General features: G+C 45.5%; 1 protein-coding gene across 5 annotated transcripts; it reads right to left on the bottom strand.

Annotated features, from left to right (window-relative positions):
- Positions 1-893: 893 nt before the first annotated feature.
- dop1a (DOP1 leucine zipper like protein A) lies at positions 894-26,952 on the bottom strand. 5 transcript variants are annotated; one of them, XM_047333030.1, is made up of 39 exons: positions 26,458-26,952; positions 25,785-25,841; positions 23,044-23,239; positions 22,756-22,937; positions 22,485-22,655; positions 21,058-21,247; positions 20,547-20,645; positions 20,174-20,273; positions 19,160-19,269; positions 18,161-18,275; positions 17,944-18,064; positions 17,428-17,547; positions 17,223-17,340; positions 16,160-16,189; positions 14,929-15,195; positions 12,507-13,032; positions 12,110-12,393; positions 11,878-12,030; positions 11,659-11,759; positions 11,229-11,494; positions 8,996-11,126; positions 8,643-8,754; positions 8,291-8,473; positions 7,305-7,430; positions 6,787-6,921; positions 6,386-6,441; positions 6,111-6,215; positions 5,905-5,971; positions 5,619-5,763; positions 4,853-4,932; positions 4,193-4,302; positions 3,910-4,059; positions 3,429-3,490; positions 3,028-3,180; positions 2,565-2,701; positions 2,421-2,476; positions 2,152-2,316; positions 1,729-1,858; positions 894-1,523 (listed from the first exon to the last, which is right to left on the bottom strand). In XM_047333030.1, the coding sequence occupies exons 3-39, from the start codon at positions 23,179-23,181 to the stop codon at positions 1,215-1,217; spliced, it is 7,503 nt and encodes a 2,500-aa protein (XP_047188986.1). In that variant the 5' UTR covers positions 23,182-23,239; positions 25,785-25,841; positions 26,458-26,952; the 3' UTR covers positions 894-1,214. The 5 variants fall into 5 exon arrangements, with proteins under 5 accessions (XP_047188986.1, XP_047188987.1, XP_047188975.1 ...); XM_047333031.1 differs by having other exon boundaries at positions 25,738-25,841; XM_047333019.1 differs by having other exon boundaries at positions 25,732-25,841.
- Positions 26,953-27,461: the final 509 nt, after the last annotated feature.

Raw genomic sequence — 27,461 nt, forward strand, 5'->3', positions numbered from 1 at the left:
GAATTTTTCGTCTAACCTCCCCTGAGAAACTCTTAGGACGAGTCTTCTCCGGCACCAGGCAAGGTCTTCTCATCTATGGCCAGCGGAAACAATCATTGAGCAGCGGAAGCCTCACTCGAGGGGTCATAGTCGCGGGGAGATGACGACATCCCCCTTAACTAAATACACTACAGAGACCGGGGATGGGCAGACTATCGTGGGACGCCAAACACTGTGAACCTGCTGATCTGTGTAGCGAACCGGAAGTCTCCTGAATATTGAGCTCTTATAATAAATACTTCTGCTTAAGACATCCACGGTTTCCGTCTTCCTGAATCAGCATCCACATAACATGAACAGAAAACTGAACTATGTATTTAAAAAAAAAAATAGTGGAGATTCTCCGAGGTTCTCCCTCTCCCTTCTTACAAAAGGCACAACATGGATTAGTCTGTCCATCACGACTCAACTAATCTACTGACCAGTGACTTCTTCAAAGTATCTATAAATTAATAAGCATCATAGCTGTGGCAACTGCTTATGTAAAGGGCCCAGAATTTGGTGCTACACTCCCGTGTGTATATATAGTAATAATAACTTGGTATTTAAGTGCATTGAAAACACTGTATTCGGATAGGAGGCCATTCTTGAGTATATATTGCTGACAACACTTCCATTATAGTATTATAGTGGAGTATTTTGTATACTTTAGGAAAGGATCTGAACACTTCATCTATATCAGATCAGAACCTTAAGGAGCTTGCATATACAGCCTATTTGCAATTTTCTACTAACACTGGAAGGTTTGTGGCCTTTCATCAGTCTCAACAGTTACATTGACAACAATCAATGTAACTGTTGAGACTGATGCAGTTGCAATTTTGAATCTTGTGGAGACAGTGACCAGAGCGGTGTGCATGTAACCCTCCCATTATAAATCTTTTATTTATTAAGTCACATCGATATGGAATGGCACAGCATCTTCCCAAAGGACTCGCATGAAATGTTAAAAGTCAGTCATCAAAGCTGCTCCATATATACAAATAATTAAAATTAAATACAATAGCTTTTGAAAAGTAAAATAATCATTATAAATAGAAAAAAATGTACAAACTACCCCCCCCCCCTCCCTTTGTATTCCCTTTGTTCTGTAATGTACAGGTTGAGGTTTTTCACTAGTGTTTGATCAGTTATGTGTTAATCCCCCGTGTTCCTCTCACTCCTCTGCCGCGTTCTCACGTCTTGATGAGTCCCTCGAGAAAGTCTTTCTCCACCATCTCCTCGATGTTCTGTCGCGCTCGACTCCAAAACACTTTCTGGCTCTCCAGTTTGTGGCCCTCCTTGTGGCCGAGGAACGAGGAGTCGGCGGGGTTGCGGGCGTGGGCGGGACCGGAGCGGCTGCTGGCCTTGCTGTTGAAGACGTGGCTGAGCAGGTTGAAGAACGGCAGCAGCTGCTCCATGCTGCGGATCACGTACAGGGTCAGCGTCAGGTGACCGGGCTCCCAGGACAGGGTTCGGGTGGAGCAGTCCTCCTCTGGGTTTTTCTGAAAGGGAGGAAAGAAATGGAAAAAACAAATCACAGACGAGGAGAAAGTAATGTGGTGCTCTGCAGGTGGACGGAGTTGCGGGAAAAAAAAAAACGGGGATGTCCTTTCAAGTGTTCCCCCTGAACATACTCTTTTGAACAGTGAGTCATTTGTTTCCATCACTTATTAATAACCTTGTGCATACAGAGGGAGGATGAGATACCTTGGCCCGTTTCCTCAGCAGCTTGGCCAGTCGGACCACGTAGGGCTTGAACTCTCTCTGATGAGTCCCCTGACGTCTCACTTCCAGTCCTGAATCATCTGAAGCCTCTGGGATGAAGGCCCAGCGGTACCTACGATGAGGCAGAACTCACTCAGACAGAACCTTCATTTTTGATCTATTAAACCAAACCACCAAAGCATTAAGGAGGAATAGACGTCCAAATCTATTATTCAGATTCAAATACCCACATAATAATAAATTTGCCGTTTCTTTACAAATGATCCCTGCTGTATTCATCCATCTCAAATAATGTCTCACACACACAGAATCTCTACTTTAAATAAATGATGTCAGTAGCCGATTCCCTGACTCAGGCCTGTCACATGCAAAGCCCATTATGACCCAATGCCTGTTGGTACTGACATCTGGAACTGAGGCAGGCTCTCGGGAGGCAGAGCCAAGGCCAGGTCCAGGAGCTTGCAGGCAGACAGGTAGAGGTTGAGCCAGCGCTGGCTGTTGTAGGAGGTGGAGAAGCCGTTCCCTCCAGAATAGGTGGTCTCCAACCCAGCCACCGACGGCCCCGACGTCCTGGAGATGGACAGGAGAGGATACAAAAAATCAAAGGCGCACAGGAAGAAGTGGTCTTCACGTTCATTCGCTGCTATAATCCAGTTTGCGGCATCAACACGTACCTTGATATGTCTTCATCCGCTGTGAGCTCTTGCTCCATCAGAAGAAACACCTGAACCTGCAGGGAAACAGTTGTAGAGTGATTAATGCGTCTGAAAGAAAGAGACAACCAAGAGATTTTTGAGTCGGTCACATCTGCTGCTCACCAGTTCGGTGATCATGGTGGGCCACAGGGAGGTGAGGTGTTGAGGTGAAATGCGCAGCAGCAGCACTCTGAAGAACAGGAACACCTGAGCGTGAAGGATGGGCACCTGAGGAAGACGCAGGCTCTCCACCAGACGCTCTGAAAACACACAGACACACATACAAAAATCTAAGCACCTGCACAATGGACGTGGTAAAACATGGAAGTTAAAAAAAAAAACTAAACGTTTCCTCTCTCAGTACGGATCTGTAATACAGTGTCTTCAGGTATTGAATAATACTATCGCCAGCTGCCATATAGTGCACATCTTCAGAACTCCCATTCTCCATCTGTCATGTAAGATTTAGCTGATGCGGATCATTAGGCTTGATTTCTGTGCCGCTTGATGTGGGGAAAAATCGTCTCCCCCAAGCAAGCAAAGGTGTTCCCTGCTGCTGCTGCACATCTCCGTGTTGGTTGTTTACCTTGGATGTCTGGCAGGTATTTCTGATACTGGTCCACTTCGCTGCTGTAGATGGTGAAGGCGAGTCGTTTGAGCAGCATGGCCCTCTGCTCCAGCTCAGCGTCTCGGTTGGTGAACAGACTCAGGGAGCTGCTCTGGGCTACAGCCACCCGGGCTGGAGAGGGAAACACACACAAAAACACACAGCCTTTATTAATCCATGTGCAGGCCTTAGTGGGCTATGCCATATTAGCATTTTTCTTTTTGCCTGAATGGGCAACAGATTTAGTGAGAAGGGCAGATCAGTCTCTAAGTGTCAGTATGGAAAAGACGATCTGCTAAATGATCCGTAACCACTCCCGGTGATAACATCTACACTCGACTATGAATTAAAAAACTCTACTGAAGAATCATAAGGCGTACTCATGAGGTCCCTGAACGTGGTCTTGTCGTGAGTCATCAGGTGGTCAATGATGGCTCTCCAGCTGAAAGATGAGAGGAGTGATGTTAGACTAATATCCCGTGAACATTAAGAGACAAATTAATAGACAGTCTTTATGGCTCATTAACATTACAAAGTTATGTTGATAGAAAATTACAGGAAAATGTTTACAGACAGTCCTTTACAGTAAAGTTACAAGTAAAGTTATATACTGGACTTGTACTTTATATTTTAAGTTATTTATTTTCTTTAAAAAAAAGTTCTGATACTGATGAATGTAAATATGGACCAAGTAGACTACAAGTCATGTGCTGACACACACACACACACACACACACACACACACACACACACACACACACACACACACACACACACACACACACACACACACACACACACACACACACACACACACACACACACACACACACACACACACACACACACACTCCTACTCACTGACTGACGCAGGAGGAGTCCATCTGGAAGAAGGTGTGGTCCATGAAGAGGTCGAAGGCCTCCTTCTTCCAGGCACGGCGGGTGTACTGGTACCCGCTTAGGCTGCTTAGCAGTTGGATGCAGGCCCGGTAGCTGGGGGCGTTGTGAGCACTGCCAGGAGAAACAGGAAACATTACGCTGTCACGTTCAAAACAGGCGCGTGCGATCGGCTCAGACTCATTTTTCACACTTGGCAAAAGACGTTGAGATGAGATGTCTCACTGGTGACAGAGCTTGTCCCCACCTGTGGTTGCGGAGGTAGGGCACTACATAGTGCATGATGTTGACCAGCAGCGGGATCACCCTCTCCTTCTCGTCACTGTAGAACACCATGTCCAGCAGGTGAGCCAGCACCTAGCGGAGCACATTCAGCATTCCTTGTGTCAGTCTTTGCCTTCATATGCTTTCAGTAACCATGGCAACACTGACTGATGTTCTTACTAAATATTATTAGAAAGGCGACATTAATCACCATATTGCCACGGCAACATATAAATATATATACTGCCACAAATGAACCCATTAATAATCATAAAGCTGCAAACTGCAGTAAAAGCACGTTGAGCTAAAACAAACTGGATGGCAGAACGTTGCGAGTTATTTCTATAGTCCAGCTCGGCTCGATCACAGCACACGACACTTAACCCAACACGCTGATTCATCGGTTTACTTTAAATGATTCACGACAGAGGCGGGGAGGTGGTCGTCCATCAGCTGTGAGGAGCTCGGCTGGAGTGCAGTTAGCGTACTGTCGGTCTGTGCCTGGAGCAACGTCGGGGCCTAAACATTGCTGGCAAATGTGAGTGAGAGCGTCTTGTTGCAAAATCGAGATGAACAGCTGGAAACAAGCGGCACTGACTGATGGCCCTGAGAAGCAGCAGGACAGGTTGAGACATGTTTTTACCTCAGCCAACAGCGTGAGGGCGTGAACGCTGTACACTGATGGAGTGAAGCTGGAGGCCTCCATCACTGTGAGCATTAAATCTACACAAAAACACACACATACCAAATATTAGCAGCAGCTACATACAAGAAAAAACATTAATACTGCCATGCTGTAGCATGCGGACGATCCAAGATGTGTATTCACATCCCGCATGCTTTTTGTGATGCATCACATTTTAGTTTCAGTGCCTCATTCAGATTAATTTCTACACTTGATTTAGCTGGATTACATTAATCCCTGACATTAAAATACATCTCTGGTATAAAATACAGGCTGCCCTGAACACAAACACCAACACCAACTACTACTTCTCAACTTGCACCTCAACAACTGTGAAACTATCTCAGCCTGTTGGTGTGAGCTTCCTCAGGAACACATGTATAAGTAGACATGATGTAAAATGCTGGCCTAGGTTATTTGACAGACATTTAAACCTGAATTTTATTATAGTGTTGTATCTGATTAGATTGTTAACAGATAGAAAACTCTACGGAGTGTTATCATAACATGAAAAGGGGTTAAGAATAAGACATACATGTATATTAAAGTCGTTTTCTAACATTTCTATTACACATGGTGCTTCAAATATTAGTTAAATTTTAGTAGTGTTAGTGTGAAACTTGCCAATATACAGATACAGATTCTGCTGTAGCTATATCCGGTAATATGGATATGGCCTTCATTGGCACGTTCTCCATGCAATTAGTAAACGTAGGAAACGCACCTTCCACATCAGCTTCCAGGTTGGTTCCATCCACAACGATCTGAGGAGAAGCCTTCACCTCCAGGTTCCTCCTCAACCACGTGGTCTGCTCCAGAGAGGAGCCTGCGATTGTCCCGATGGCCTCCACAATTTTATGGGTCACGTCCTGAACACGATCAATATATTCAGTTATGTTAGTAAGGAGTCATCTCCAGTGAGGTCAGCAACACTTCAACTTGTCACAAGAGGAAGAAAGTGAAATATTATTATAACAGTCAAAAATTAAACTGGTGGTTAAATGAATCACCTGCAGCTCCCTCTGGTCTTTCTTGCTCTCCAGATTAGGGTTCTTCAAAATGAACTCATTCAGAACTCTAGAGAAAAGAAAGACAAACAGAAAGACGTGTTGCATAAGTTAAAACATGCAGGGTGTGTGAGCTACCCACTAACCACAGGATCACCTTTAAGCACACCTTTACATCAACTAAAAGGAGAGAAGAAAGAGAGACCGACCCCAATATGAGAAATTGTCCCGGGGCAGGAAGCCCTAACTGCACAGAGTCCTTCAGCAGCGCCAGCAGAGATGGCCAGCTGTCGACCAAACTGGACACAGGGATCCTAGAACGAAAGGAAGGGGCACGTTCAAGAACGCACGGTAAAAACTTTTCAGAGGTTAAAAGGCTCCGCGTGAACAGTACTTTCTGAAGGTTAGATTCATTAAAACAATAATATGCAGTTAATTAAAGATAAATCCACGATATACTAATGTTGGGAAGCAGTGGACTCACCTCTGGACGTAGGCGTAGAAGAACTGCAGCATGCAGACCTCTAAGGAGAGGTGCTTCTGTGGAGAGCGAGGAAATACGGCGAATGATCATGAACAAGGTGAAACTACAAGACTTCAAGAGAATCAGAGTATTTGTATAAAAAAACAACAACATATGAACAAAAATCATAATGTTCTACTTAAAAACTTAAAAAAAACCCCACAATTAACAAAGTTCCCTGTGCTTTAGAAATAAAGGCAAGTATAGTCCAATATTCTCACTTTAATCAAAAATGAAATAACTTTTAACTAATAGAGAAATGTGTGTTTTGGTAATACAGAAAAGCTCTTTCAGCTCTGCGGGGTCTAATAGTCAGATGATGGAGACGGGGGACGCCAGCAGCAAAAAACAGAAAGACAAACCTTTTCCTTTGCGATGGCAGGCGGCTGTTTCAGCACCTCTTTGACCGTCTGCATGACCGTCTCGGTGCGCATGGCGCTCACTGAGCGAACCAGCTCCACCAGCAGCAGCTGCTCTTCGCTGGCGAGAGGGATCACCTGAAAGACATGTAAGGTATGAACGGAATAAATGAGAGTAGTATAATAATGTGTATATCACGTTGAACAGTATGATTTTTTTTATAGCAGCTCCTGATTACCTAGGAAGCAGACAGTATCCAAAACACTGCAAATGTGCCACTATTAATGTTCAAAGAATTATTTTTAAGACATCTCTTAAAAACCCGATTATGCAAGGATGCGATGAAAATTCCTGCTGTCATGTTTCACTCTGCAACTTAATAAACAAATATTCTGTTTCTAACATGCTAAAATAACTACACGTGAAGTTTACAACACAAAACTACACAAGACAGTAACAAAAGAGTCCGATTTTAAAGGTGTCAACATTGAAAAGGGCGGCTTCTTTTTCCACCACCCACCTTATTTCTGACTGGCGTCTTGACCTGTTTCCTCTCGTTCCAAACGTAAGCGATTGCGGCCATGAAGTGAGCGCCGTGGTTCATGGAGATCGGACCCAGCAGCTCTAGAATTTGCTGACGGAGGTTCTGTCAAGTCAAATTTGAGTGAGGAGCTTAGGGGTTAAGATCTGAACAACTGATAACAAACAATGTCAGTTATAATCCACTGCAGGCTTTTGTCTCAACGCTGTGTATGTTGTGCTACGAAAAACACAACTGAATGCAAGAAATAAGTCAAACACAGTCTTAAAATATACTAATGTTACTGGGGAGACATTTTATTTTCATGTGTGTGTCACATGCTACCTTCCAGGTGTATTCTAATATCTGACATACTACGCCCACTGCCCAATCTAAATTGCTCAAACTGACAAAATCTGGGAGAGAGTTAGGTTGGTTATATGGCCTTTAATTGTTCCCCCCTGGGGAACACAGGGCTCTGTAATGACTGCAAATTCTGTTCTGTGTGTAGGATAAAAATCATTGTATTATCTCAGTGAAAATTACATTACCAGCCCACCTGCAGAAAAACTAATTCCATCCGAATGAGGCTAATAAAGGTTTGAGGGGAAAAATACAGAGCTCAAACTGCTGGGGGGAAAAAAAGCCAGTAATGAGATTCTGTTTTTACTGTTGAGACCAATGATCCAAGTATTGTGTGTGGAGTTATTCGTCTCGGGAGCCCACATGTTGAAGGTTAGCGCTGGGTTAGTTTTGTGTTCTGATGTTCACCAAGCACTTCAGTTTCCTGCCCTAAAACCAAACAGGACTCCACCGAAAGGAAAAGTCAATCTCATTACCACAGACGCCTCCTCTCATTTCTGTGTTTGATCGTTTTGTTCAGTCAGACAGACGTTGTCCTTACTCAACTATCGTGGCATTAGTTGGATTATTTTTGGCTGTTTTGTCAGTTAGCTAGACGGGATAATTCGTGTCGCCTGTGGTACCTTCGTGGAGCCCAGGTTGATGTTGGAAGTGGAGGCAGCGGAGGCAGCGGCCGGCTTGTCGGAGCTGTCAGCCTGGTGGAGGACACTCCAGAGCAGCGTGACGGACGACATGATGGTGTGGAGGATGGACAGGATCCCTGAGCGAGCCTCGGCCAAGTGCTTCTGGTTAACACTCACTTGTAACTTGAGGCAAAAAAAATTGCAATACTGAATGAAAATCATCAAATAAGGACATAAATATCTAAAATACAACAAAGGAGGCCTGAATTAAGAATTACTATATATATAAAAAACAAGTCTATGAACTGGACATGTTTAAACAGCTATACTTATTTGCTGACAGCGCCCTCACCTGGTGGTACTGGGAAGAGGGATCCAGCAGACAGTAATGTATGATGGCCGTCACCCCCTCCAGCACAGTCAGGATCAGGTCAGGGGGGATGCAGAGAGCCATCCACTGGGGTCTTGAGGACAGAGGGAGAATATACAATTCACTCAATACATATATATAATTTCAAATCAATACAAACATCTGACAAATGGTACTTAATAAAGATGGATTATGTGTAAGACAGAAATGCCATCTGATGGTCAGGAGCGCCATCTGGTGTCCAAGTCGTGTTACATCCTCCTTGATGTGATGTGAGGGACTGTAGTTACCATCATGATATATTATATCAATGTGATCCATGCGGATGTTAATACCTGGTGTCAGTTATCCCCGTCTCATAGCGATACTGATGCAGAAGGTTGTCCAGGTTCCTGCACAGCTGCAGAGTGACGGAGGCCACCACCCTCCTCAGGACCCTCCCCATGTAGGGCAGGGTGGCCGTTATGAGCCCGATCCACTGGGGGTGCATCTTACACGCGTGGTGCTGATGCAGAGCCCTGATCACCGCGCACAGGAACATGCCCTGCGCCGTGATCGGCTGACCGTGGAGGTATTGCAGCGACGTCATGGGCTGCTGAGGGTTGACGTGCTCCACTTCCCCGCCGAGGATCTCGAACCCTGTGCCGGTGCCGCCTCCCGTCCCTCCGCCTCCTGCGCCTGCTCCCACGGGTCCTCCTTCTCCGCATTCGTCCGCCGGCACCAGGACTCTGTGCTCGAGTACGACGAGGCTCTGCAGCAGTCGCAACAATTGCGACTGGACTGCGCTGCAGCTGTCGATCTGGTCCTCCGACAGGTTGATCACGCTGTCCTCGGACAGACCCTCCTCCACAGTGGCCACGTTGACACCCGCCACCCGCTGCTCGTGCCATTTCTGTGCGCTGAATATGGAGGAGAGCAGGCAGTGGAGGACCACCTTTTGAACTTTGCACTTCGAGAGGACGTCGCTGATGAAACTCGCAAAGCCCTTGGCCGAGCCGCCGGTGACTTTGGCCAGCTCGCTGAAGAGGAGAGATAAGACCTCCACACTGGTCAGCTGCATGGCTCGGTTCCCTGCCAAGTCCTGAGGGCCCGCTGCCAGGTGGGCAGAATAATAGCTTCTTAGGAAATAGAGACACAGCGATATGATTATCTCCAGGTACATGGCGCTGCGAAACGAGTGGGAGTGGGAGTCCTGGGGGATGGGGCAGTAGAAGTCTTTGCCCATGACGGAGACCCTGTGACGCGCTAGCAGGTTTTGGAGCAAGGACAGCTGAGGAGTGTAGGTGTTGTTAATGCTGGTGGTGGAGATGGCGCTGACAAATCCTGAGGGCGTGGCCTTCAGCATGGCTGCGATGGCTGACAGGGCGTGGAGGGCCCGGGATGAGTCGTACAGCTGAAGGTACAGCAGGACGTGCTGGTAGAGGGGATGGATGTTGAAACGGGGTGGGGCAGAGGATGATCTGCGTCCCGTGACGCTGACACCCCCAACCGTCCCGCCAGATCCGCCACTGGGCGAGCCGGTGTCGCTCTCGATCTCTGACACCTCGCCTTCCCCACAACTGTACCAGTTCTCCAGGTCCAGGCTGTCGCCGAAGAAAATACTGGGAGGCCGCAATTTCTCTGCTTGAATCGCTGCCTTTCGCTGCCTCTCTTCCTCTCTCCTCTTGGCCTTCTTGACCTTGGGCTTGGCCCCCGGAGATTTGTCTGACAGCCTCTCCATGATCTTCCCTTTGAGACTGAGCTGGGTGCTGCTATGGCTACGTTTACGGGCCTGGGGGTCATCGACCTGCAGGTTGTGGTCCGGGGTGGCCGGTTCAGGACTGTCCGGCAACGTGACGATGGAAGGAGATGAACTATGGCGGGTGATGCCCTCTTTGTGCAGCTCTTCCGCCGATATATCAGCCGGTGTGACAGAGAAAAACTCCAGTGTGCCTCCAGCCAGCATCTCGGGAAGAGTCTGGTGGATGGCGGTGGAGAGAGGACCAGAGTCCAGACGGGGGCCGCTCGAGGCATCTGAGGAAATGCTGTCCGTGTCCGTCTGTGGCCAGTTCTCAGGTGGAGGCGAGACTTCAAGAGATCCCTCATCTGCTAAACTCAGAACCCGGTCTATCAGCTCTTTTATCACAGAGGACACAACCTCTTCCAGAGAGTCCTCAGACAGGTCATCCGAGGAACCGGGCTGCTGGTCTGAGCCGTTCACTGTGGCGTTGACTCCCTCTGGTTCCTCAAAGCTGCCGTTTTCCACCGTCGATGAGTGAGAACCACTGGACTCGGAGCTCTGGGGCTCCCCCTGCTGGTCAGCAGGCTGATATTCACCGGCCAGCTGTAAGTTCTCACTGCTCAGGCTCAGCAAGGACAGGCTGTCACTCAACGGGTTGACTGTCAGACAGAACGGCTCCATTTCGCCCATCGCCAGGCTCCGGAGCTCCTCATGTGCAATCCTCTCTCCGTGGAACTGACTGAAGTCTAATGAAAGACAGAGAGAGAGGAAAAAAATTGACATCAACAGATGCTCTTACCATAAAAAAGAAACAATTTCCTCAAGCAGAGTTAACGGCAATTGCTCACTGTCAGAGAAGCCGGAGTCCCTGGTGTAGATGGGTTCTGATGGCTCCTGCTCCGGTGGTTCGGGATAGACCTGGGTCCAGTGTCGCTGGGCTTGTACCTTTTGAATGGACACCCGGTGGGTCTTCGGATGGAGCAGGAGGAGGAGAAGTGGCTCGAGGACCCGGGCGATGTCGTGTCTCTGAAGGACCTGATTGAGCCACGCCCGACCGACAGCACTGGTACACGGATCCCAATAACTCAGGCTGTCGAGCATGATGAAGAGAGATCTGCAGGACCAAAGTGAAAAGAAGTAGAGAGACGAGAGAGAGTAATGTGGATGAGAGAGGAAAATGAAAAGGACAGTGAATCCCAGGAAAGACGCTTGACGCAAAATACAACTGAATCAAGGGAGATAAATTAATCCACATGTCATTAACAGATCCTGACCTACCTGTCAAACGTGCGACTAAAAGGAGAGGACTTGGTGATGTTTAAATCTCGTGTCAAATGCCACAGCACAGAGAACTTCACGTGGGCCTCCAACCGAATTCTCTGGAAGAAAACATGCTTCAGTATGGATTTAAGGGTGTGTGTGTGTGTGTGTGTGTGTGTGTGTGTGTGTGTGTGTGTGTGTGTGTGTGTGTGTGTGTGTGTGTGTGTGCGCGCTGACCTTGTCTCTGTGCATGAGTTGGTGGCTGATGACGTCCTCACAGATGCTGGAGGAAGGCACCAGGTTGTGTAGCTGGTAGAAAAGCTCCACGCTGCGTTGATGGTGCTGAGGGGTTCCTTCACTCAGCTGGTCCCACAAGATCAAAGCCACACTCTGAGCGAAAGAGAAAAACCATGAAGAAAAAAAAAAAGACGATAACCAATAATTCGACCTGAAATCTGAAGATCTCTACCTTGAAGAAGTCTGTCTTGTCGGCGATGTGCTTGAGGATTCCCTGCGTGAGCGGCGGCCTGATGACCACGGCGACCCGACCCTGGCTGGGGCTCATGGGCTGGGGGGAGTCCGCGCTGTCGCCGGACGCCACGCTCTCAGCGGTCACCATGGCAACGGACTGGGTTAGCCCCACCAGGTCCATGAGCAGGGAGATGGCGACGCCCTGCAGGCTGAAGTCACTGGGCAGGCAGCAGGCGTCCATCAGCGTCTGCAGCCACACCGGCAGATGGACCTGCTCACTGTCTGTCGGGATGCAGGAGGGATGTAACAGGGTCTTAGCTTCACCGCACATTGTAATTACCTACTAAAAGACAGAGGCTTCTGTCGTTTATTATCACAGTGTTCCTGGTGCTTACCCAGCTGCTCCTCCTGGGTGGGCGAGGACTTGAGGTTGCCCTCTGCGATGTAGACGGGGAAACTGGAGCATTCTAGGAAGAGCTGGCAGGCAGCGGTGAAGGCGGCGATGCACTCCCTCTGGAGCGACGCAGGTTCTGAACACAACTCGGTGTAATCACAACGCTGGGAGCTCTCTGACACCAAGGGCCCCGACTGCGCGACCTCAGTCCTTTCACCCTCCGCTCTGTCCAGCCGCCCCGGGGTGATGTACAGGGTGACGAGTCGGGAGAGGAACTGCTGGAAGTGCTCCAGGCAGCACTGCATGACAGGTTTGTCCAGGGGTTTGGTCTGAGACGGGCCCGAGGAGCGACGGCCTGATTTGCTCGCTGAGTGGGACTGGGGGATTTGCTCTGTCTCCTGCGGGCCATCTCCTAAGTACTGGACAAAATCTGTGAAGCCACTTTCTGAGGAGCGACTACTATTAGGGTTTTCCCCGTCCTCGAAAACATCCCCGTTGCCAGGTAGCTCCAGAGTGGCAGGGAGAGCCTGCGGGAAGAGAGGCAGGTGATGAAGGACGTTCAGCAAAAAGAGTGATGATACTAAAAGTATTTCATTTTATTTAATAAGTTATATTGTGCTTTGTTGGTATAATGTCTGCTTGAATGTGAAAAAAAAAGAAAAGATCTTTATCGTCATTGTATTAAGACGATGTAACAGTTTAGTAGCTCACAAGATTGACAATATAAATAGCAAAATATAAAAATAAAACATAAAAAATATCAGTATAAATAAACACTGAGGTGGTACAATATACAAAAGTAAGTGGGGTTAAATAAATGAAAAACTTTCAGCCGACAATTTTCATTTCGCTGCGTCCCCAATATGCAGATATAAAATTGGAAGACTTGATTCACATCCCATACACTTAGACCACACAGGTAATCTATTCAGTAGAAATGCGATGCCAAATCTATTGGTTGTAATAAGTTCAAACTATGTTTTTTGTCACAGTCGGCCTCTGGGGGCCCTGTGGGCTTCGGGGGGCATATTTTGTTGGAGGCAACGTGCACATCCTGGAGCCTGGACTCAGATGGCACGTCAGCCAAAACATTCTCTATATGCCCCTCAGGGCGGGGGTGGGGGGGTGATAGTATTCAGTGAATGTATGTGGGATGCTTTCCACTCTGATGGATACGACACAACCCAGGAGGCATCACGGGCTCATCGACTCTTCTTCTTCAGAGAGAAAGAGGCGAGCTGGGCTCAGCTGTTGCATTCACCATCTTCTGTCTTTCTACTTGTGCTCTCTCCTCTGCCCCTCGTGGGTCTACCTTGATCCAGTAGACCCCCTGTCTCATCTCCAGACATGGGACTAAACTTTAAGCCATGCCTTGCTGAGCCCTCAAACACTTAACCAACCAGGTTGCTGGACGGGGACCGGGGAGGACCAGGGCGGCCACACAAAAGCATTTGGTCTGAACAAGTCTTCAAATGCCTCGTGTGGGGGGGATTGTGGGAGGGCAGGGCCACCCAGCCGACTGCAGCGCGGGGCAGGAGGCTGGCAGCAGGACACACGAGTCGGAAGGGGGCTCTGTTCAGGGACCAAGGTACATCATCAGAGCCTGAACTCATGGGGTTTTGGGCATTAACTTGTAGGGGAAGAGGGTCAAGTAGGTCAAACTGGGATTTTACACAGACCACGGGGGCAGGAACAAGGTTTGTTTTAATCAAAAGGCTTTTTTTTATGGGGGGGGAGGATCAGAGACAGAACAGACACTGTTCTGCCTGGCAATGTTTTTCAAAGTCAGAGGTTGGCGCAGCGCAGCAGTGGCCTTTGCTTTGGTTTCGGTGCTTGTGAACAGTTTTAGAATTTTCTAATGCCATCAACACACCCACTGCACAACTTTCAAAGTTGTCAGATGCTGTAATGTTCAATGTTGTCTTGTAGTAAAAGGAATCTCGAAAACGTTGTGGTTTTCTCACAAAATGACTCAGCGACAGTAGAAATTTAATTTCTCGAGAGAAGGGATGGTTGATGTTGGGTTTCTCCTCGCTCTATATCTTGTGCTCTCATTGGTTACGGCTCGTTGGCACACTGATTAACACTCACAATCGTGTCACAACGCATTTAGCCTGCTAGGTATCTAGATAAACGCGATGCATCACAGAGTCTCTTGGACTGCGTCTTTCAACACTTCAGAAATAGTGGTCTGCAACTTGCCAATTTGCCTCTGATCTGGGGCTTTTCTCTGCGATTTTCAAAAACTGTTGGCGAGTGGTAAATCATGGCAAAACTTGTGTGGTGTAAAATTGGTGCCACTGTAACCATGTGAACAGGTTTGTGGCAAGAAAAACATTTAATATTCAACACTTCCCAATTAACTTATTTTTTTCCTTCTTTTTGAGCACAGTCACTTTGTTTTTATGGATTATTCTCCTCACCCGTTTGTCCTCCATGTCTCTGCTCTTGTCCTTCGCTGATCTGGAGGAGTGGCCGGTGGAGTTGGGGTGGCCCTGCGCCTGGGAGGCCGAGGGCAGGGCCAGAGGAGACACCAGCGGCGGCTGCACTTTGCTGAGGATCTTGGAGCAGAGGCGAAGGCAGTGGGTGAGCTCCCCGAGGCCCAGGGTCTGCAGGTGGCAGGTCAGAGCCGCCACCATGCGCAACAGCAGCTGAGGAAGATGCTCTGTCTGGATCTCTATGTACGTCTCCTGGAAAGAATTTTGGGGGGAAAAACAGAAGTCAAATGAGGAAATTAACATACAATTTCTGGAAGGATGTGAACCTCATATAATGTGGCTTTTTACTTCGTTAGAGTTCTGATAGACTATTGAACTTTAAGGATTAATGAGTTTCAGTTTTTTTTTGAATAAATGTCATTAAATACACAAATTATCTTCGTATCTCTTCTGCCTTTCGTTTTATCCTGAAACTACATTGAAAGGACAACATATTTTCAGCTACTGTCACTTTCAGTGTAAAAATATATACATTTTTTAAACTCCAAAGTAGGTTAGGGTATAAAATATTCTGTATTTATCCAAAGATCTCTCTCCCATCCTCTGTGTTTTTGTATTCTGGCTGTTCCTTATTCAAATTTATTAAAAAATAATATGATTTTGTGCGATGAAATGAAGGCTGAACAAGGCTAGAATCATTAAATATATTAGACCTATGGATACAAATATATGGATCATACTTTTTGCCACAACTCATTTTTTTATCACGTTCTTGCATCGTAGTTGCGTCTCGAGCGAGGTGATCTTCTTTTTAGGTGATTTTTACTTAACAAGCAAAACACATTTTTATAAAACAAGGAAAAATAAAAGAACATAAAACATATTTCTTGCAAATATGTGAATAGGACATAACTGCATGCATGCTTTAACAAAATGCACATACACACTGGGCAGAGATTTCATTTCACACAAGATCCACACCAAACAGCCAGCATACGTTTTTCACCACATGTAAATCCTCTGCTCCCATGGGATCATGTTCATTTTTTGGTATTAGCATATGACAGTGAGCCAGTCATTCTGAAATGATCACTCAAAGCAGGGGGCGGGAAAACAAAGACGGCCTGAGGGATGTTGGCAGGGACGTTGCAGAAATGTTATCGTAGCCTCAGTGAAGCAGAGTGAGGTGAAAAAGCAGGAAAGAGCAGTACTTTACCTGGCAGATTACCCTCATGCTTCTAGTAGGCTTCAAGGAGAAAGAGCAGATAGTTTTGAACAGACAGGAGCAAGCAGAGCACAGGCCACAACACTTTGTTTGCAGAGGCACTCGCACACTTTCTCACTCACAATCTCTCAGAACACAAGGTTCTCTCTCTCTCTCTTCTCTCAACACACAAACTTAAACAGGGTAACAAGAGACTGAGGGATTTCCAAACTATTCAGATTGGAAATACAGTAGAGCATATTTCTAGAGGATGCAAACAAACATTTTGGCGGGGAAACTCAACACACAGGGCATTTTCAACCTGTGTAGTGACTGCACATATACACACACACACACACACACACACACACACACAGAGAACAGACAGGAGACACACACACACACACACACACACACACACACACACACACACACACACACACACACACCCTAATGGTGGCCATTACATCCCAACTCTGGACATGGAGTTGGATGACAAATTTGACAAAGACAAAGATGATGGTCAAATTGCAAAAGGGTCATGAAAGTTATATTTGTAGGGGAGAAATTGAATGAAAGAAGGTGGTGTGTGAGCCAAAAGGGATGGAGGGAAAAAGAATAAGATGAAAAGCCCAAGCTGGGGGGGTTAAAATAATGTGTAAAGAGAAGGAGGTGGAAAGCTGAAACATGAAAAGGTAAGGAGAAAGAATGAAGAAAAAAAACTGAAATGAAAGACTGAGCATTACTTGTGTACTGAAAAGACAAAGAAGTGCAGAGAGAGTGAAAAGAGCGAAAGGAGCGATGTAAAGGTGTGAAAGAGAAAATGAATATACAGTGAGAAATACCTACAAGAGTTTAATAGTAGAAGACAACCACAGAGGAGTGAGAGCAAAGACAGGAAGGATGAACAAGAAGAGACACGTTGAAAGAATAAGGCAGATGATGAAAAGAAGGAAGAAAAAAAGAAAGAATATCTGAAGAAAATATAGTCAGAAAAAAAGTCAGAAAAAAAGAAAGAAAGAAAAAAGGAGAGAAAAAGATGGAAAGTCAGAAAAAAGAAAGAAAAAAGTCTCACCAAGGAAACAATATCCAGTAGGAAATCGACCAGCTGACAGAACTCCACCAATGAGAGCTCAGGAGGATCTACGCTCCCAGGATGCCGCTGGGCACGTGTGCTGCTGTTCAGCGTCCTCCTGCATCAAAAGCATATTTTACATCACTTGTTATTTTGTATATATATATATATTTGTGTACACACTTGTGTTTTCACACATACGAACCTGCAGCACTCCTCGAACCAGCGAGCGATGTAGTCCCACATGTAGTACGGCTCGAACGAGTTGAACAGGAGATTGGCAGTTTTAATAAGTTCTGCCGTCTTCTTGTTCTCTCGCAATTTGCTAAGACAAGAAGACACAATTTGCATCATGTCAAAACAATATTTAACAATATGAAACTCTGGATTACATTTACATAAAACATTAAAGTTTCAATCTCTTCATCTACAAAGAGCAAAAATTGTATGGATCAATACAAAAATAAATGTTTTCTGACTCTTATAATGAATAATTTATCTTATCTATCAAGAAAATATATAAATTCATGTTCATAATGTACATGGGATCATATACCCCCCCCCAAAAAAAATGTTTTAAAGCCCCCATTACTGCAAAATGTATATATTTCTTAAACAAAAAAGTTCTGTCTCCTGGTCGTTCCTTTGCAGGGTTCATTTCATTTGTATCGTTCTTGATGTGAGAGGCGCACAGACCCAGGGGGTGTTGGACCGGACTCACCTGCTGAGGTGTGTGTGGTCTTTGCTGAACGGACTCTGGTTCTGGAGGTCCAGCTCCGTCCGGCACTGCGTGTGTAGGGTCCGAAACACCTCAATCAAAACGTCCTCTAGGATCGCAGGACCTGGACAGAAGGGATGACATCCACAGTGGAAGAATTCACACACTGTCATTATTTTGCAACACTAACTAGACTGATGGGGTTGACATTTCGACGTACCGAGCTCGGGTTTGTCCAGCAAACTGATGAGGATGCGAAATGGCTTGAGGTCGTGCATGAGGATGCTCTCCTCTTCCCCACCTCGGGCCTTGCCCTGCAAGATCCCCACCATTGCCTAAAAACACACACACACACACACACACACACACACACACACACACACACACACACACACACACACACACACACACACACACACACACACACACACACACACACACACACACACACACACACACACACACACACACACACACACACACACACACACACACACCTGTTACAGTAGAGATCATGAGATATCTCTAAACTCCAGAGCCACTTTTCGCACAGCTGAGGGAACGTTAATTTTGCTTTTGATTTTTTGTTTGTTTTGCTTTTTTAGAATATATTTGGCAGATTCAATCTCATATTCGCATCAAACCCCCCTTTCATTTTTTTGCATGTTACACGCTTCGTCTGCCACGTAATGGGCCGATGCCTGGAACAGACGGTCTCTGTAGTACCAACCTTCTCCCAATGGAGGGAGCACCAATAAGTCAGAGCAGATGGTAGAGGAGCAAACAAAAAATCAAAAAAAAAACAAAAAGAACTTTCAAAAACAAAACTTCCCCTCCCTGTCGCTCTCTGTTCCAACCCCTAGAGTACCAAAGCTCATCACATGCCACGAGGGCTGCAGCTGTTTTGAGCATGATGCGACAGATAACACAATTGTTGGTGTGTGTGTGTGTGTGTGTGTGTGTGTGTGTGTGTGTGTGTGTGTGTGTGTGTGTGTTTCAGAAGAGAGAAGAAACATGTATGTAGAGCCCAGAGAGGATGAAGTAGGTGTGGGAGGAGACCAGATGATAGGACAGATCTGCCACATTTAGGATGGGCCCCCACCAACAAGTGCACTTCTGATCCCACACATACTTGTACAGTGGTCTGTACATGTCTGATGAGAAAAACTTTGTATTGTCAATTGATGACCTGTATTTGTAATTGACCTTGAAACCTCACCTGGACCAGCATGTCCTTAGAGAAGGTGTTGAAGTAGTGGCTGGCGTGCTCCTCTGGGTTACTCTGTCGAGTGCTGCGGGGGCCTGTTATCACCCCATTGTTATCAAAGCCTTAAAAAAAAAAAGACATGTACAGTAAGAATTGCACAAACTCTCGGATGTATATCAAGCACATTCAGGCAAAAGCACTTAACCAGAGAGGAGGAAATTAATATTTAATCTTTATGAAGATAAACTCTCTACTCTTCTGCCAGTTTGTCTTCTTCTTTCTTCTTTGTAAACTCCTCATGATAATCACTCAGATTTCATCCACGGTACAGTAAAGTACGTGTTGGACTGCTTCACACTCCACTCATCAGACCTTGTTCCATATCCTTTTTGGTAATATAGTAAGGAATTTGAGATATTCTAAAGTTGAAATCATTGCAAGTTGCTTCAGATAAGAAATATAAGCTTGACATATATTCTGCGTCCATTCCCAGTGTCATGCAGACACTTACCAGTGTGATCATCCGCAGAGTTGCAAACAAGAGAAAATACAGTAACGACAATGTTCACAGCAGAGACTTGCACAGTGCACAGAACAGGGGAAAAAGGAAAACGAGCAACAAAGTATCCACACACCTTATGATGTGTACGCACATGACAAAACAGAACATAACGTGTGTGTGTGTGTGTGTGTGTACAGGATTGTACAGTAAGTCACCATGTAAAACATCAATAATTCTGGTGGTTTCATGAACTATAAATATTCTGCCAACAGTTAAGCTTTAACAAAAGGTTAGTACTGTACAATATACAGTAGAATCAATTGTATGATGCATTAGTGGAATGGAAAACTGATACTGTATATCTGAATGTCAGTACTGTGTGCGTGTGTGTCTCTTTGTTTCTGTGTGTGTGTCTCTTTGTTTCTGTGTGTGTGTGTGTGTGTGTGTGTGTGTGTGTGTGTGTGTGTGTGTGTGTGTGTGTGTGTGTGTGTGTGTGTGTGTGTGTGTGCGTGCGCACTTCTCACCGAGCAGCCAGGCATAGAGTCTGCGGTTGAGGGACATGTCTCTTCTCAAGACCACATGTAAAGCTGCAGACAGGATCCGGATCATGTCGGGGCGAGTCGCCTGAATACAACATAAATTAATATATTTATATATAAATATATGTGTCTCTCTTTCACACGTATAGATTAGGGCTGTCAATCTTCCTCTATAATCCCATTCGAATTGCATACAAATTAAATTCAAATTTCCAATGACATTTTTATTATGATGTAGTGTATTCTGTTGATCCCTTGGGATCACACTATCAATGCTTACTACTGTATAAGACAGACACAATCACACATACACACACAGAGTCCTGTGTAGTCAGACCTCACACACGGCGTTGCTCACCTGGCTCATGTGGAAGGGGAAGCAGAAGAGGATCAGGTCCAGGGTGCTCCTCTGCACCAACACACTGGAGTCCTGGACAGAGGTGCTCACTGCCTCAACCTGGTGAGAGCATAACAGCACTGTGGGTCAACCTCTCTCCAAGATACACAACGATACACACCATTACACTGATAAGACATGCAGACCGACAGTGAATCAAGACAAACCTGCATCGTTGGTCTTATATCTTATGTTTTACAGGCTGCAGACACCACCACAAAACATCTATGATCTATGTTGTCTTATTCCCTTCTGTCCCTTTTCTTTTTCAGTGTAAATCAACATTTCATATAGATTCCTCTTACAAATTTGCTTCAAGACATTATGCCAGAAAAAACCCTGCACTGCAAATTAATAAACCCCCAAAATTTATATTTTTCTAGCAGGTGTTGCAGCATATTTTGTCCCTCATCCCCCTCACTGGAACCGTCAGATGTGCCAATTCCTTTGAGTCGCACAGCCTCTCGCGTACCATGAGCTCGATGTCGCTGCCTATGACGTAGAGCTGGTCCTCCATGGAGAGCTTGCGATTAAGGTGCAGCAGAACAAAGGAGACCCCTGGGAGACGCACGGCGGGGCTGGTCAGGATGCTGCCCCACAAGGCACTGTAGAAGGCCGACTGCTCCACCGCCGCAGCCACCTTCTCCAACAGGGTGTTGGTTCTATGACAAACACAGGCAGGGACATTAGAGAATGTGCCTATAAGGGTGCACGCCAGCGTCTCCCTCTTACTGCTGTGGTCCTGCAAAGTGATGTGGTCCACAAAGCAAAGATGGCACAAGTGAAAATACAGTACACACCGTTTTAGCTCTGCCTAGGCTGAGATAGTGAGTGAGCACTTCAGGGCCCTCACACAATGGTATAGAAGATGGTCAACGAGTTGAAGCACTGCAGTTTACTGTAAATATTGATCTGTGACAGTACTGTAGTTGCATTGTGGTAGAAATAGTGGCAGATGTTATTGCCCTCACTCAACATTTAGTTTTTTTTCTCGGTCAGTCAGAAAAAACAGTGTAATACAAACTACTCATTGTCATGAACTATTAATCATAATTATATATATCTGTGAGCTTTCCCTGAACGGAGCACTCACTGCGGTCTATGAGACCATTTGCGTCTCACTGTGGAGCTTCAGTCTGGATTTGTACCCAATACTGAATTTAATTTGGGCAAAGGAGGTGAATCTATAATCACCATTTTTAATGCACAACAACATAACAAAAGGGATGATTTACAATCCAAGCGCAGCTTTAACATACGGAGACGGCAAAGTTTTCTCAATGTGGAAACAGATATTCTGAGACTGTAACAGGAAACGGCAGCGCAGTGGTGAAAGTAATGCAAAGTCCTGTGAAGCTCTGCATTTTGACAGGAGGGAAGTCAACTCAAATATAGAACCTGCAGTTTGTTACAGCTTCAAGTATGATGAGCTGTTGCCGGACAAATGTCTCGTGCTTCAGTTTGACTCCTCCTCCTCCTTGTGCTGTTACACTTAGATACAGTAGGTCTGTGTATTAGCCACACTGTTGAAGAAAAGACACTGATAAAGTGACTAACTTACAACAGTAGGCGTGTTTGACACATTGTTGACAACTGGAGGATAAAATGAAATGAATAAATCACGTGCTCTTTAGTTAGTTCGTCATTTTTTACGAGTGCTAGACTGCAGAGTCAAGAGATTTAAAGCTCCAGACGTGACAGACGTCTTAGGCTTTTCTTCACTTTGAAATATTCATCTTGCGATGACTCATATATCTCATGTATCATTCATACAAGCTGCAATTATCAATCCCTCTCCCCATTATGCTATAAAATGCCTTCTCCTAATGGCCTAGTCTGATGCCTGCATGTGGACGATAAAATCTTTCCAAAGTTGTTTTTTTCTTTTCCGTTTCTTACCTGTCGTAGTACTCGGAGCCCTCCTCCAGACCGGGCAGGACCCCGGTCAGCAGCCCCTGCAGGCCTGGTTTCAGAGTCTTCCCCAGGTGCAGGTAGTAGGTCTCGTAGAGCCCCAGCAGCACAGGCTTCACGGACATGGCGGCGTTGGAGAGTAAAGGGAAGAGTCCAGAGCTGCGGGGGGGTGAAAAAGTTAAAGCTTGTGAGTTTAACACCCAACACTGTGTGGCGAGATCATTCACTGGCCCCTTGAACATGCCGACACGTTTATTACCTGTAGAGGAAGAGGTCTTTGGCGAGCCTCTTGGGGCCTATGATCTTGAAGATGATCTCATAGGTCTCCAGGGCCTTGCGGTGGACCCCGCTGGGCAGGGCGGGGTGGAGGCACTGGGCCAGCCGTTTGCCTATCGTCAGCTTCTTGGGAACCACTTGATATTTTGCATTGTTCTGCAAAACCTGAGAAGAAAAAGGTTAGAGGGAGCCGCAGAGACACAAAAGTAGACGTACGATTAATGTAGACTTACTGAATGATTATGTGTAATAGTGCCCGTCTGGTCCTCACCTTGTTGAGTTTGCCCAGTGCAGAGATGAGATCTGCCCACTCGCTGGAGTACTCAAAGTTCTTGAGGGCTTTGTCCACCGCCGCCACATAGTTCCTGTACTTGGAGTCACTGAGCAGCTCCACTTCCTCCGCATTCATCCTCTTGGGTGTTTTTTACGCTAATGTACGACACCGGGGACACATAGGTACATCACACCTGCAGCGAACCCACAGAGAAGACGGGAGAAAGATGAGACGAGGAGGAGATCGCAAATACACAGATATTCATTTTTTAAAGGTTTAATCGTCTTCATGCTTGACCATGAAGTGAAAAAAACCCTGAGCCTATCAATCAGCAGCATGCGCTCTACTATGTGCCAGTGTGAAGCTGGAGTCTTTTCATCAGACTGAGTCATATAAATCAGCAGGGGAGCAAAATCTGACAGGAGCGGCCCATTACTATCTTTGTTTTATGTGGTTGGGAATGAAGCGTGACGGCGCAAGGACGTCCTGAATCAGATAACGACCTCCCCGACAGAACAAAACCAAAAAAAATAAGTTTGGAGAAGACGAGGAGCAGCTTCTGTCCACTCCTACGACGGAAGCTCGTGGTAAACATTTAATCTCGAAGATCGGTGCGACCTGACAACAGATTTTTTATCTGCAAGCCGGGTGAGAGGAATGAACGAGTCGGTCTGGGATTTTCACATGGCAGGTAATTTCGTAACAGCCTCAGCGTGACACGGGCTCCTGTTGGCATGTGGTGACGCCGTTAAGCCCGTGAGGCTGACAGGCGGCTATGTCAGCTTGGCTCCCCGGGCTTCACAGAATCATCCAGAGTAAGACTCTACCACTAAGACTCAACACCCCCCCGCCCCCCTTTATATTGAAAACACAAAAACACACCTTTAACAACTCCGTTCCAAGAATAGTGCTGAGCAAAACCTAATATCATTCTTCACTGATTATAACCTATGCTGGTTCCAGATTCTCAAACGTAAGGGTTTCATGTTTGTTGGTCAAATTAAAGCAGATCTGAATATATGACCTCATTCTCTGACATTTCAAATTCAAAAAATATTATCAGCAGATTCATTCATAATTGAAATGACTTTTGGTTGCAGCTGTAAAGAATATCAACTACAAAACGTATGATTTTCGATTAGCTAGACAGACTCTTCATTATACTGTAATTATTTATGCAAACTTGTCAGATCAATGCTCTTTTTAAGACATGACATTTATATCAACTGATCCCTTTACTTTTCAGACTCAATACTGACATTGCAGAAGAAACATAAACTGGTCAGTCCTTCCTATCGTACTTCAGAATATATCTATGATTATGGCTCTTAACTCATCTGTCACATACGTACACTGTTTTCCATAAAGCTGGATTGTCAATAAATATACAATGTATCTGTCTGGCTGTAAAACTGATACTGGGAATCTTCTGGTTGACATGACAACACTGACTTGTCTCAGGCAAGTATTTCTCTCCATTCGTGTCCAACTCAAGAGGCATCTCATTTTTGTTTTGCTGCAAATAGAGATATTAGGTCAATGAAATATTACAAAAGTTATGTGCTTTCTTTTAGATTGACCTGTTTTTCAAAGGCGCTCAGGCAAAATTTTTAAAAGAATGAAGCAAGTGGCATTTTTGTCATAGCGAGCTTTCCTCGTTTAAGTCTCTTTCCATGGGGGAGACATTTCGATCTGTCAAAGCAGGGAGAAAGAGGAACTAACAACATTACCGGTGACTCGGCACCAGTTCACAGGAAGCCACATCAGTGAGCCGTTACTAATGCATGCTACCGCCAACACCTGCACTGGAACACGTCCATTAAACATTCACAGTCATGAATGTGGCTGCTGGAAAAAGTAAGTGAACAACAAATCTTCTACTGGGGCTGCAGCCACCCGGACATTCTCCGGTCAGATAACTCGATAAACCTCGGAATTCACTCGGGCACCTCCCTGCCTCCTCCACCTTACTTCCTCTTTGCGACGGTGTTTTCGTGTTGGTATGCATTGGTGTTCCTTCCTGACAATTCAAGATATGTCTGTGATGTTTTTTTTCTGTTTAGGAGAGAAGCAGCTTCCGTGGTTAATGTCCTGCCACGTCACACCGGGCTCCGTGATTCGCTCAGGATCGACTCATTAACAGAGATGTTAACCAGCTCCCAGGATTCCTTCAGCCATTACTCTGGTTCACTACGTCAGCGTAGTTAAGACGCCCACTTCCAGGAATAAATCATGTCTATTTATATAGAGTTTGTGAACTTTTGACCCTTGACAGTTGTACGCAAAGTTAATTTTTGCACACAAAATCATTTTCTTTTGAGAGGCCTGGTTCACATTAGGCCTGTCACAATAATGACGCTATCCACTTATCATACGATACATGAATATCGACTCAATCATTTTTTATTGACCTCAACAACAGCCATTTTGTCTACATGTGTGTGTGTGTGTGTGTGTTGACATAAGAATAAATCTCAACAACAGTCCAGCAAAGTCCCGCTGCTTCTGTCCTCTCATCAATTTTAAGACCAAAAATTGGTCTTAAAAGGACGAATAAATATTGTTTTATCGCAATAACTTCTGGGACAACGCATCGCGTGACACATCAGCAGATGCTCGTTGTGAAACTCAACAATATGGTTGTTGGGGTTAGTTTTGTTTTTAAACACGTGAAGCAGCTGATACCTGCACCTCCAGCCTGATGTCACTGACAAAGACTCCAGCTTCACTTCACTCACTCCTGACTCCTCGTGTCAACAGCCTTCAGGGGTTTCACACTCTTTCTCCAACCGACACTGTGAATATGTCAAACAGTTACAGTCAGTATGGACAAGAACAACAATAGAGAGAGTGTGTGTGTGTGTGTGTGTGTGTGTGTGTGTGTGTGTGTGTGTGTAGCAGCCTGTTACTGTAACTAACTAGAGGAACATTGAGGGCACATACACACACATATACACATATACACACACACACAAACAAACACACACATATACACACACACACACAAACAAACACACACATACATACACTGACCCACACATATACACTGACACACACTTACATACACACACATATACACTGACACACATACACACACACATACATACATACATACATATATACACACACACACACACACACACCTGTCGTCCACACAGTACGTTGTGTTATCACAAACCAATAACGCCACATACGACATGATAAGGATAATACCGGAAGCACATTCGGCTGAAGAATATTCACAAGATATGAATTTAATTGTCACTGCAGCAGTTACAGTACAGGGAGCTAACATGCTAACAGCTAGCTCGTCTCTAGCTCGTCTCTAGCTAGCTGAGGTGAGTCCAGCTGACGTTCACGTACGTGACACTCTAACGACGTGACGAGGTGAGGCTGAGACTAATATCTTACCGTGACACGACGACACACCGGCGACTGTCATTCATCCATTCATCTGACGAAGCGTCAGCGGTGTGACTCGTAGTAGCCAGCTGGCTAACGCTGGTAGCAGGTTGTCGGGATGATGGAGAGAGAGAGAGAGAGAATCAGAGAGAGAGAGATGCAGGGCCCCGGCTCTGATGTCACCACCCTATCACACACACACACACACACACACACACACACACACACAAGTCCGGTCCCGTTGACAGGAAGAGGCTTCGGAGTCAGGACGATGGGCTCGTTGTGTTTCTACATGTTCTTGTGTGTGACGGGCTCATCGTTTGCTGCTGCTGCTGCTGCTGCTGCTGGTGTCAGAGATACAAAGAGGAGGACAGTCGGCAGCTTCCCGAGCTGCACTGCAGATTAGCTGCTGTACGTCCAATAACCGCTCTTCCGCATTGGACGTCTTCCGCCCTACTTCCGCCCTCTCTCGCCGCCGCGTGCAATTTGGTCACCCGAGACTAGATCGGAAGTCGTGCGCTTTGTTTTACAAAATAAAACCTTTTTAAATGTTTTCTCACATTTTGGAGCTGTAAACTGCAGCACTTTCAACCTCTTATGTAAACTTTCTCTACTCTGAATTTGAATGTAGATTTTAAAGTTCCATCAATTCATTTTCTTATTTATGTTCTTATTGACTGTTTTGTGTAAACGCCTCTTCAATGTGAACACTTTGATGATGGAATAATATTTCAATTACAAATTGTTTTATAGTTCCACTATTTTATTGCCCATTAAAATGATTATTACAATTAAATTGTATTTTAATTATTTATTTATATATATATACATTAACAAATGTATATCAATATTATTATATTTAAAACAAAGTTATTAATGCTTATTTTTATTGCATGATTAACCATAAATTAATTAAATGCTTCATCACTATTTCTGTGAAACTTGTGGTTCTCCTTGCTGAACCTGAACCAAAATGTATAATGTATTTTGTGATATATTGTTGTTTTGCATGA

Source organism: Scophthalmus maximus, chromosome 1 (genome assembly GCF_022379125.1).
Source record: "Scophthalmus maximus strain ysfricsl-2021 chromosome 1, ASM2237912v1, whole genome shotgun sequence".
In the NCBI taxonomy this organism is placed as follows: domain Eukaryota; kingdom Metazoa; phylum Chordata; class Actinopteri; order Pleuronectiformes; family Scophthalmidae; genus Scophthalmus; species Scophthalmus maximus.

Excerpts from the sequence above, each read along its gene's own strand:
- dop1a (XM_035629679.2), bottom strand. The coding sequence starts at position 23,181 with ATGAATGCGGAGGAAGTGGAGCTGCTCAGTGACTCCAAGTACAGGAAC. Across the intron at positions 8,474-8,642 it reads CCTCTTCCCAGTACCACCAG|TTACAAGTGAGTGTTAACCA; the intron begins GTGAGGGCGCTG and ends TTTTGCCTCAAG. Across the intron at positions 6,216-6,385 it reads TTCTACGCCTACGTCCAGAG|GATCCCTGTGTCCAGTTTGG; the intron begins GTGAGTCCACTG and ends CTTTCGTTCTAG.